The following is a 13126-nucleotide window of genomic DNA, read 5'->3' as shown; positions in this document are numbered from 1 at the left end:
CGTTTGTTTGTGTATGATATTTGCAAAACAAAGTCAAAATTAAATATAAATAACAGATTTACTGTAACCCATGCAAATGACCAGATGTCATTGACATTCACATTAAACAAACATATTGTATGTTTCATTCTTTTCCTGTTTATATATCGAACAACTAATAATGTGTAAACAGTATATCAAATTCATTAAGATCAATCTTCAGTAAAACAACATAGATAAAAAATGTAAGTGGGAGTACTTGGTCCTGGTATTTACAAGCTCTTACATGTCGATCATGTCTGTAAAAAATAACATTAATTAATATAGCAATGTTAGACTTGTTTTAGACTTATTATTTTTGCACAATTTAAAATAAAACAAAATAAAACATAATAGAAAATAATGAAACAGTGAAAGGACAAGCAATTTCTGATGCCTTCACCTTATAATAATATTAATGTTAGAATCTAATTTAAAAAAGCACAATATAACATGAACAAAATAATAAAAATAATGGTGACTTACAACTATAATGAAGAGGGAAAAAAAGAACAAAAAATGAAATACATACTAATTAAAATGAAAAATGCAAGTGTGTGTGGATATGACTGTAACTCATGACCAACAATAAAAAATAATGGTAATAAACAGAAAAAAATGAAAACGTAGACAATACATTACAACGCAGAAGAAGTAAATATTTTAAACATTTTGTAAAAAATAACAAAACGTGAAAAAAACTACTCGTATTGTTTAATGACACAATGGTAGCCATGGATGACCTTACATTGTATTGAAATGTTTACTATAACTGGCCTAATTTAATCAGTACTCTCCCTTCCTGCCTCATCCTAATATTAACTACCATATAATTACTTACATTTGTTAAACACTTGCGACATTATGGAAAATGAATAAAAGCATGTGATAAAACAAAGGTAACTTAGACATAGTAAAGACAAATTAAAAAACATAAACAAACCGCTGTTTCGCCAGAGTGTGAATAAATGTAACAAAATAGTACGAAAGCAAAACAGGTATGTAGTTTCCTACATGCGCTAAATCATAACTTACATCATAGCATAGCTATCCAAATTGTTACTTAACACAAGAAATGCATGCGTTTGAATCAATTTGGTACTTTTGGAGCTTGGGACATGGAAGGCGTTACTCTGCCTTTACTTTGAAACGTACGACCGGAAGTGGTGTTCGATAGCGCGTCCTCACTGCTTTAACGTAGCGGATGCAGGTTTCCGAGCAGACTTTATCCTCATATCCCGTGTGGCAGGCCGGTCCAGACGAGGTCAGGGATCCGTGTGTCCCTCTGGAGTGATGGCAGGCGGAGGACTGGGGGGACATGTTCGGACGAGAGCTTCTGTACCAGCAGGAGGAAGGACTCGCGTCATGTCAACTCTTCTGCGGTGAATAAGCGTGTCTGACGATCACAAGTTTCACGGACCTGTGCTTCCTAGTGGACGTCGGCGGCTGGCGAACTTCACACTGACTGACCCTCATGTCTGCGCGCTGGTTCCGCTCACTGGACCGGACACAGGCATAGATCCGGCGCAGCTTCTACAAAAGCGCCACTTGAGTCCCTTTAATCCCGGCGACAGGACACGACATGGGGGCGAAGCAGAGCAGCTCGCCCTCTGCTGCTGCCAACGGACGCACCAGAGCCTACTCCGGCTCGGACCTGCCCTCCAGCACCTCCGTGGGCGACGGGTCGCGAAGGACCACCGCACCGACCAGGCATCACCCAAACCATGGCTCGGGACACCCTGGAGTCACCTCCAGCACCAGCCAGAACATAGGCGGGAGGACGAGCTCGGTGGTGCGGTCCGAGTCCAGGAGCCATTTCGGCATCAGCATCCCGGGCAGCAGTGGTCCCTTCAGCTCCCCCGAGACCAGTGCCAGCACCCCGGAGGACAGTGCGGAGAGTGACCGGGCAGAGGCAGCTGGACCCCGCCTCATGGTAGGCTCGCTGCCCGCTCACCTGTCTCCTCACATGTTCGGAGGTAAGCGTTGGAACAGACAAATATTACTTCATACCAGGGATTAAATGGGACACCAACATTTGGATCCTTTAACTTCCTTATCAAAAGGAATATAAAGTATGAATTAAAAACAAGGTTCATTATATATTTAAGTTAACTTATTCAACACAATTCAGCATCATTTTACTGACTCTGTTAAAATCCATTCAGGAAGGATTTTCATGTCGTGTTTTAATGTAGTCATTATATTTAGAATCAGCAGTCAATTTGTAAACCTTATTTAAGCTTAATATATCATTTAAAGTGTATCATTTTCCAGATCACAGTTCAACCTTGATGTTCCCAATCTATCGAATGTTTGTGGGATAGTTGACTAGATTAAGATTATGATGAGATATTCAATAATTACATGATTGTAAAAGGGGTAGAAGATCCCTTCAGCACCTGAACAAGAGCCATTTGCACTTTGCACTGGTTGTATGTACTATCATGCTAGCAAAAGTTTGGTGTTGGCTGTTCAAAGCTTGTACATGCATATTTTCTGGGTAGAACATGAAGATGGAAGTGCTGATGAAAAGCTAGTGCAGTTCCTACTAGATTGGCAAAGAAAATGAACAAAAGTAATTTTTATTATATGATAATTATCAAGGAGGGATGTTACCTGCCTGAATTGGTGCTCGATTTGAACTCGATTTTATTTAGGGTCACATTATATTTGAGTTATCTCAAGACACTTTTTTAGTTTAAACTGAATGTAATGTAATGTATGATTAGTTACCCAGTTATAAAAACTGAAATTTGGGAATCCCATTGCTTGTGGTCTTTTGGCTTTCTATATACAATGGATATGATGGAGTCCATGTGAGAAGTATAATATATGTTTTTTGATAAAGCCAGTCTGATCGCCACATATTATTGTTGTTAAAAAAAAACAACTGCAACTGCCGGATCAGGACTATTTTAAAACTATTTTTGGCAATACACTGAAAATCTGTTCCTGGACACAGATAAGACTACAATGTCTTAAACTATTTTATATTTTTATTTTAACAAAACAAATATGATTATTTCTGTTTGTTTATTAAGGAGTGAATAATTGTGGAATCGTCTCCACATCAGGCTTTAAACAAGGAAAGATATATCTTTTCATCCATGATTCTGAAAAGCTACACCAACCTTATAGCAACCCAAACAACTTAGTTACACTCAGACAACTGTTTTTCCAGCGGAAACGAAAATATCCCTTAATCAAAATAAAATGACCTTTACAATGGAGACTTTATATTTGATCGATCAATACCTCCCATTTCTCTATGATGTGCAGTTAGATAGTCAAGTTTTTTGTTTTTTATCTGCTAATGCTTTTTAGAAACCATCAATTTTGAGTCAGTAAAGGATAAATCAGTCATCACTGCCTTGACCTTGTTGCTGAAGGAGACAGTGTCATTCTATGTTAGCTGTAATCTGGCCTAATGAGATAAAGCGGTGGCTACCTAACCTCCTAATCTCTATCCCTGCTCTCGACCTGAGTGTCAGCCTCAATGTCTCACAGGTTTCTGAAAAACAGATTTGCTTTACCCTACCTTCTTTTTTGTTGACAGATACCTGACAAAACAAATAAACACATTCTGGATATGTCATGACATTTATTAACTTATTCGTCTATTAAACTTACCTTGACCTGGAATTAAAGTCAATACAAAAGTTTTTTATATCTTCTTAAAGACATGATATTCAGTTAAAAGTAAACTTTAGATTAGTGTTGTTTTAAATTTTTACCTTGCAAGATGACATCTTTGGCAGCCAGCTGAGCTGTTTTGATTTCCCTGTCAGTCAGAGAACATATCAAATCCACAATTGATTAAAGTAATTTCAAAGACGCACGACTCTGTGCCAGCCAGGCTACGGTGCAATGAAAACTTACAACTGTGTGTCATCTGTCAATGTGGGTCAAAAATGTTGTGTTTCAGCATGCTGCGGTTTTCTCTCTTTTTTTTTTATTATAAATATGTGTATATTACTTGCATATATATTTTTTTTGGGACTCTCAGAACTGTAGCAACCATAGATGTGTGTCCTACCCTGGACACTGGGAACAGTTTCAGGAACACCATGAAGAATGTCCTTGAACAAACACTATGCTACAGTTAGTGATGTTTGGTACAGAGAGTTTACACATATTTCGAAATTTACGTGTTTTAATAAGAACATTTTTCACTCAACTATAAACACACCGTCTGATCTTCTTTTGACAGTTCTGTTGACTCCTAACCTGTCTTTTGTGTTTTCTAATTCTGTTTTTTATTGCCAATCTGCAGATTTGCAGTTATATATCAACTCATATCTATTAAGCTGCTAGCTGTTACGTGGGCCTGACGCCCACTTAACTTGCAAACTTGCCATCCTGCAGGTGAATTTCAGGTGGATCAAGAAAGCAAGTGTCACCAAGCCTTGATCTTGTGTATAAACATAAAACAGCAGCTCTGAAACAACAACAGAGAACCCTTATGAAGGTAAAACATATACAAAAAAAACAAAACAATACAGAACACAGTGCAAGAGGAACTGACCAGAGCGCAAAACTAGCTAATGTCTTTTAAATAAAACACAAACAATTAAAATTAAAGGACAACAGTAAAAGGAGGTGATTCAGAAACCACAAAGAAATCCCATGTTTTGTTTACAGTATTGGCAATAGATGTTTCGGATTCTGAAAGAGAGACATAGAGAGAGCTTGGTATGTAGTAGCATTGTCTTCTTCACCTTCCTTTGACATTATTCATTACCTCCATGCTCCATACACTGTTTCTCCTGGCTTCTTCCTGCTCCTCAGACCATGTCTGTCCAAATAACAAATTGACCCATATTCGGCGTTAGAAGTAAAGCATCCCCATAACAACTCAAAGCTATTATCTTGATTCAGTGTCGTGGTTAACTTGTAGAAAAAAAGCCAAATATATATTTTTTGATCTTGTCTTCTTTTTTGGGAGAGCCTGATGTGGAGACGATTCCACAAGTATTCACTCCTTAATAAACAAACAGAAATAATCATATTTGTTTTGTTAAAATAAAAATATAAAATAGTTTAAGACATTGTAGTCTTATCTGTGTCCAGGAACAGATTTTCAGTGTATTGCCAAAAATAGTTTTAAAATAGTCCTGATCCGGCAGTTGCAGTGTGGCGATCAGACTGGCTTTATCAAAAAACATATATTATACTTCTCACATGGACTCCATCATATCCATTGTATATAGAAAGCCAAAAGACCACAAGCAATGGGATTCCCAAATTTCAGTTTTTATAACTGGGTAACTAATCATACATTACATTACATTCAGGTCAAAACTTGATGAGGAATGCCTCCTAAGGATGGGGTTGAACTGTGTAAACAATTTAGCCCTGCCAACTCTCTTTTCCTAATCCCTACCTGGTCCACTACGTAACCTATTGGTCACTCTGTAGTGTGTCACCCAATTAGAATCAGAAATGGCATGTAAACAACATTTTAAACGTGTCTTTATAGATTTAAAAAAAAAAAAAAAATCAGATTATTGCAAATTAGAAATTTCATTCAATCTAAAATTCTAAATTTCCCTACTGCTCCTAAGAAATCGTGGTGGATGACATTCTTGTTCTACACTCATCTGGGAATCATTTGATATCCACTATATACAACCCGCTGATTCAATTCAATTCAGACCAACTCCAACACATAAGATTAAACATGTCTGGGAAGAGGACATGAACATTCCCATCGTCAATGACATTTCAGGCTTCATCCTTGGCCTTCTTAACAAAACGTATTTTTGTGCCAAACATTGTATAAGGTAGTGCATCATCTCACGTGTCCAAGTCAAGATTATCTTGGATATAGCCCGCGGTTGACCCTTGTTGTTACAGATCTGGGAGGCTTCTCTCCTCCACGTGTCTATAGTTGACAAAGTCAATATTCAGCCAAATCCCCTGCCGGCTCTGTTCAGCACCGTAGGTGAAAACTATTTTAGTTCAACTCAAAACAAAACAAGCAAATTTTAGTTTGCCTTTTTTTTTTTGCCCAGCGTGCAATACTGCTGATCCGGAGGGATGCCCCGCCCACACACGCTCAATGGTTGAGGGATGTGATTTGATGTCTTAGCTTTTAAAATATCTGCTACTCAGTTTGCAAGTCTCCAGATACATTTCTAAAGTTCTGTAGGCCTTTTTTCTCCAACTTTTAGAAACTCACTCTAAACTAACTTTCTGACCTCCCTATTGTCTAAATAGGTAATTAACCTCTTGTGTGTGTCTGTTTGAGTCTGGCAACGCTTGATGCCGAGCTTTAACCTGTCCTTTGTCATATAACTATACATAAATAATATTCTTTATTTCCGCAATGGTATCTTTAAATATATTTTCATAAGTTTCCTGGTTAACTGTGGGTACGAATGGAAGGCACATTATTATTGTTTTAGCACAAATCTGGTGGTACGATACCGCCTGATGCCTGAGTAATACTAGACTCTGGTCTTTTACAGAACACATGACTCTTGATGAAGTTTTTACTGCCTTCATTTTTTATTTTGAGACCTAAATGTGTCAAAACATCAGCTTTCATTCTGTTAACATTATTTCCGCCTGTGGTGCATTTTGTCTTCTCAGGCTTCAAGTGCCCTGTCTGCTCAAAGTTCGTGTCTTCAGACGACATGGACCTTCACCTCGTCCTGTGTTTAACAAAGCCCAGAATTACATATAATGGTGAGTAAGAGACTTACTGACAATCATTTACTGACTTCTAGTCAATGATTGTTCAGCTGTCGCGGTTTCTTTTACAAGAATTTACAATTTAAATACATGTTTAGAATGGAGGTTGTAAGTTCTATAGGTTCTAGGTTCTATACAAACATAGTGAAATAGACTTACAGTGACCATGAAAACTCTTGCTGTGTTGCTGTTTCATTTGTCTTTAAGTCTGACAGTGGCAGATTTCCTAAGAATGTGAAATGACAGAGTTGGGTTAGGTTCAGCCATGACTCACCGTATCACTGGTCTACTTTTATTTCTTTATTGGATTCATTTGATAAACTTTGTTCCCTCTTCAACAATATTACAAGGGTTAGGTTAAGGAAGACAATTAATTTAAAACAAAATACATTTTCAAAAATACACAGTAGTTTTTAATATAAAACGTTAAATGAAAAAAAAGTGGTTTAGGTGAAAGTAAGGGTTTTTGTATTATTTTTTCTTTTCAAATAATAGTACAAAACCAATGGAAATTTGTTTAATGTTCAATACCCTCCACCTCTGCATGTACATCATCAGATTTGTTGTTTATCTGACAGTTTGAGATCTGTGAGAGAAGCAGCATGAAGACAAATAATTACCACTGATTGTAATAACTCAAAGAGTCGTTTTTGCCCTGCAGAGTGATTTCTGGCGAGTCATTATTTAGTTGCTGATTGTAAAAGACTTGTCAAAACACATAGACAAAGAGAAAGGAAAGAAATCTGTTTTCTAAAAAACCTTCTTAATACGCTCCCTTGTGTCCCTCCGGAATTACATTGAAAATAAAAAAAAATCCTGTAATATCCGGACTCTAAGCTGCTACTTTTTTCACCGTCACAAAATAAATAATGTGTCGAATAAATAGATTTCTTAGAGAGAGACGAAACAAGTAAGGTACAGAAGAAGATTTTCAGTTTGTGCATCATGCACGTGATTGATCTGAAGATTGAATTATAGATGCTGCACACACATTTGGCATCAGTGAATCGATTATAAAATGTACGAGACAGGAGCATGAAGAACTGACTCAATGGAACAAGAAAGATGAACTTGATAATAACAGTTCTGGTACTTATTTTTCATGTTACAACCTGTACACCTGCAGTTTATTTAAAGATGTGGCCTGTTTATATATTTATAAATAAAAACTAGGTGGATGCAGAATATATATATATTATTTATTTATTTAAAATAGGACAATGCATACTCATCAACATGTCAGCATAGAGAGTAAGTATGCCGAAGTTAGCACAATAGCTCATTTTCATCTCATATGTACAATACAACACTCACCACTCACTAAATGATCTCTACTGACATCTATCAAGAAGCGACACGGTAATATTTTTACGCTGTCCCAGTCGCTGAGCCAATCTTTTTTTTTTCTTTTTTTTATTCTTTAATGTCACCACAAAAATATCTCATGCCGTGTTTACAACACTGGCAAAAAAAGTTTTTTGATTCTGATATTTTATGCACTGCAAAAAATGTTAAATGTCAGGATAAAATTTGTGAACTGATGTTCAGTGGAAAAAAGTAAAAATACGACAGCATGACCTGCAAAAAACTACAAGTAAGAGCACAAAAAAAACATCTTGGCATAGAATGAGCTGAATCAGCAAGCTTATTAATAAAGGAAACATACAAAAAAAGGGTTATTCATATGGAATATGGTATTTCAGAAATAATTTATTTTCTTTTTCTAAATGAAACACCTTTTAGGCAGTAATAATAAATAGATTTTTTTTTTTATCTGTGCGGCCCGGTAACACATGTTTTACAGGTTAGGGACCACTGGATTAGAATGTACATATACTGTACATGTACTATCCATATTTGCCAATCCGTCCCCCGACATCCTCTCTTAATTCAAGGGTGTTGAATGTGAGGTGATATTTGTTCCTGCATGTATTGGTTTCTTGTCAGCAGCTTTTCACAAACATCTGTAACACTCTTGTTATACCTGTCTCATCCTGCAGAGGACGTCCTAAACAAGGATACCGGAGAATGTGCCATCTGCCTGGATGAGCTGGAGCAAGGAGATACCATCGCTAGGCTGCCTTGCCTGTGCATCTATCACAAAATGTACTAATGCTATATTCCATTTGGCATTAGAAAGCACTGTCTGAACGCATATCATTGATGATTTCTGGGCATCCATGCAGGATTGTTGAAAAGTAAATGGACCACTCAGTGAAGGGGAGTGCAACTCTTGGGCGTTTAGAGACTTACGAGTGTGAGAATGAGACTACGTCTGCCAATTTTTAATGACTTTATAAAAAACAGCATACAATTAAAACAATATATAAATTTCACTTTTGAATGACCAACAACATTTTAAACTCTTTGGCAGAGGTATTCAATTAATTACAATCAAGCAAAAAAGCATTTTAGTTTTAAAACAAAATTTATACGAAATTGATGTGAGCTGAATGTTTTTCGAATGGTGACTAATATTAAGTGGTCTCTGAGATAGAAATCATCAACACCTTCAAGAACATACGTTAAATCTAATATCTTTGTTTACATGCTTTCATTTTCAGTGGTTTGCATTTGTTCGTTTTTTTATGTTGATATAATTTTATAGTCAATACAAATATTATTATAGGTATTTTATTGTGTTAAGAACAAAGATAAACTACTTAAGAAAAATCAGTCCTACAAATGTTATTTAGTGATACAGAGGTGAGGTGTGCTGTAGGAGTGACACAAGGGTTCAATGTGAAAGGAGGACTACATCAGGGCTCAGCTCTCGACTCATTCTTTATTTTGTGGTTATTGTTGGCTGGTGCATTTTATTGATTCAGTTGGAGTAATGGACGTATATAATCTCAGGTGAAGAAGTGAGTGCTGGCAGGGTGCAACAGGATGCAGAAAAATGGCAGTTGTTATATGTGACAGAAGACAATAAGTTTAATTGATAATGCATGTTTAACTATGTGGAGGACAGAGGCAACTTCCACTTCCTTGTTTCAGCCCCAAGGTGCCATAGCTCTCAGATAAATGATATCTTACTCATGGTGCAGAAACCTAATTATAATATCCCTGGGCAGCCAATGTTTTTTTTGCCAAACAGACACACAGGCAGTATGAAAGCCCTCACAGTTGGGAAGGTCAGAGACAGTGGATATGTTAGCTGATGATTAGAAAGACAATTTAAATAATAAAAGGAAGACAACCTGGAGCGTTCATGGCATGCAAAATGACTTGATCTGGCAAACCCTAATGGGAAATACCAAATAAAGAAGAAGTCTATGCAGTCATTATACTGTACAATGAGAATGTTGTTTATTTGCTAAATCGGGAAATAAACAATTTTTAATTTGATTAATAAAGTTTTACCTTACCTCGTTTGACACCATGCTCTAGTGCTCCATTCACTGTTTCATTTGGAAATATTAAAACCAAAAAATGTTAGCTGAGAATTTTATTTAATTTTATTTTTGATCTGTGTTTAATGAGGATCCATTACGTATATCTAAAATTTTATTTGTGACCTTTTCTTTCTTTTTACAGCTGCATTGACCAATGGTTTGACGTCAACAGGTCGTGTCCAGAACATCCGTCCCATTAAAGCTTTAATTGCACTGGCTGTTTCAGGTGAGTCTGACGTTTGTTCCCTTATTTGTATAACTGTGTGATGTGTACTTTTAAATGTTTCGACTTTAACAATTCTGTTGTTTATTTGGCAGGTTACCCTGAGGCTTAAGTGATATCTGAATGTTGACTAAAGGGGGTGCTGGAGACTTATCACTGTGAGCACCCACGAATCCAAAACTGTCATGTGACAGCTGTGCTGAATTTTCTACTGTGAAGGATTCGACGGCTGATTTTCTTCTTCTCCATAGCAACCAGTGCCTTTGGTGCTATTCAACATCAGCAGATGAGCAAGGACCTGTGACAGCTGTCCAACTACTGGATTCAAACTTACTTTCAATGGTGCCAAATTACTGTGGACACACACACATCCCATTTTCCATCAGCAAATATTACTAAGCTATTGATCCATTTTGTACAATTCTACAAAGTCATGATTACCTACTGACCCAAGGCCAGAAAGACTGTTAGAAGTTAGTCCATTTGAATTGTTGACTTGTCTAGGGGTCGCCTAGTCTCCACCCAAATGCTGAGATTACACCACAAATTGTGGGAAATTGATACAATGAGCAATAAAGTTATGATCAATGAATGTATTTTCGATCAGACCATTGTAAAAAAGATATATCACATTTTTCGGTAAAAATAAAACTAAACTATTTACCAACATCTACTTTACTTTGAATTTACAGATTTGTGCTCTGGATGTTACCAAAGAAAAAAACAATCATTATTGATTTATCCCTGTGTCTTATTGTTAAAACTATTTGTTTATTTGGTCCAGTATCACCTTTTTTCTTAGGAACATTGTGTCCATGTATTCTCTTCGAGGGCAGCGCTGGGTTCTGTTCTACTGTGGATCTTGTAATATTGAAGCACTTTCCTTTTTCATCGAATGTAATGTAACACGAGGAGCAAATGTCAAACAGTGATTTTATAATAATGTTTAAGAATAACTCTATTGCACTTTGACTTATTTTAGTGAACTTTATGAATACGATGAGCATTCAATTTCAATAAAAATGACAATGTTCGTCTCAGGTTCTCTTGGTAGTGTTGCACATTCTTTTTTGGATCCACTTTCTGTATTCAAACGGATCATCAAATCTGCGTTTTATCCCAATAACATAATACATTCTTCTATAGCACTCACCCTTTAGCTAAATATGATTTTAGTACGTACCAGGTGCATGCACATTTTTTAATCATGTCATTTGTACTGTCACTATTATTACTATAGTATTACATTGTTTATACTATACTGCTAAGAGCATTAAGAAGATATATTTAATGTCTCACAGTTTTTTTTTAACCAAAATACATGTTTTACATCAACTGTTTCCTTGAAACGATTGATCTAAAATAAAATTTAGAAATTACAGTATCTGCAATTTCCAATGTGTCCGCTGTATGGCGCAATAGCAAGTGCTGCTATAGTATCATGCCGACAAATATCTAACTATTAAGGACAGCACAGAAGAGACCAAAATAAAAGAATGAAATTATTCTAAATAGTTTGTTTTTTTCCAATCTATTATATAAAGATTTTACCTGTTTTTTTTAGTCTCCTGATTTTCTGTTAACCAAATTGATGCCTGACATATGTGATCCCGTTTCTTTGGGTGCTCCAGTGAAGTGATCTCAATAATTCACATGCAAAACAAAGTTAAATCAACAAGCTTGAATTCCTGCCTAAATCAATGATCTGATAACTATTTTCCTATCATATATCACATCCATCTGTTCTTAAGCGTGACTCCATTCTTGGGCATGATGCTGTCAGCTTTAACTCACAGACAATGTTTTTGTTTGTCGTAAAAAAAAAAATAGAGTCTCGATAAAGTGTATGTTTTTTTTTGTAAAGTACAGTAACCGTATTTCAAGATCCCAGGCTCAGTATTGTTCCTGGAATATTTTTTTTATAATAAATTACCTATTGTTTTTCCCAACAAACCTCCAGAACAAACAATTACATTTATAGCGTGTCCTTTTATAAAAATCTTAAAAGTCACTCAGGGGCAATTAAGAAGGACAAATCTAAAGTGGTGTGAACAGCTGACCTTATCACACAATGTGTAACTTTTCTAATTTCACAATAGATTTTTTAAGGTATGTTCTTCTCGGACCAGGAAGATAATTCCTCGTCTTTCAGCCATAACAGCAGCCAAATATTGAACTAAGATATTTTGATGTATGCACATCTAGCTTGGCTGCAAGGACTTTACCAACCAAATAATATACAGAGCGCATTACTATTTATTTGTTTTCATTTTTATCACTAACTTTATTCTTTATGATTAGAAATGAGAGTGCCCTACTTGTACTTAAGTTGTTGGTTTGAAAACAATGGTTGATTTCCAGCAACACATTCATCAATAAATGACCTTATGAAGTAACCTCATCTGAGGATAATTAATTAACCAAACTGATGGGTTGCCAGTGTAATTTTAGTTGATATTAAAGAAAGAAGATTACTTATATCAATTAATTACAGATAATAATTAATTAATCTCTAAAGGATTGTTCGCTATCTGTTAATGACATGTATTTTGGAATTGGTGATTGATTTGGGATTTAATAGAACAAGTGATGCACAAAAGATTATTGAGCAGAGAGTGGCATCCAGTGACCTTTAAAAAACACACCATAATCTGTCCATCCATCCATCCATCCATCCATCCATCCATCCATCCATCCATCCATCCATCCATCCATCCATCCATCCATCCATCCATCCATCCATCCATCCATCCATCCATCCATCCATCCATCCATCCATCCATCCATCCATCAA

General features: G+C 36.1%; 1 protein-coding gene across 2 annotated transcripts; it reads left to right on the top strand.

Annotated features, from left to right (window-relative positions):
• Positions 1-1249: 1249 nt before the first annotated feature.
• znrf2b (zinc and ring finger 2b) lies at positions 1250-11325 on the top strand. 2 transcript variants are annotated; one of them, XR_015713619.1, is made up of 6 exons: positions 1250-1994; positions 6613-6708; positions 8715-8820; positions 10252-10335; positions 10428-10490; positions 10584-11325. XR_015713619.1 is itself a non-coding variant. In XM_087812730.1 (5 exons), the coding sequence occupies exons 1-4, from the start codon at positions 1601-1603 to the stop codon at positions 10307-10309; spliced, it is 654 nt and encodes a 217-aa protein (XP_087668856.1). In that variant the 5' UTR covers positions 1250-1600; the 3' UTR covers positions 10310-10335; positions 10428-11324. The 2 variants fall into 2 exon arrangements, 1 of the variants encoding a protein (XP_087668856.1); XM_087812730.1 differs by having other exon boundaries at positions 10428-11324.
• The last annotated feature ends 1801 nt before the right edge of the window (positions 11326-13126 follow it).

Source organism: Callionymus lyra, chromosome 17 (genome assembly GCF_982586985.1).
Source record: "Callionymus lyra chromosome 17, fCalLyr1.hap1.1, whole genome shotgun sequence".
NCBI classification, from domain to species: Eukaryota; Metazoa; Chordata; class Actinopteri; order Syngnathiformes; family Callionymidae; genus Callionymus; species Callionymus lyra.
Note: the sequence above shows the minus strand (reverse complement) of the source record. Positions and strands in the feature narration are given on the sequence as shown.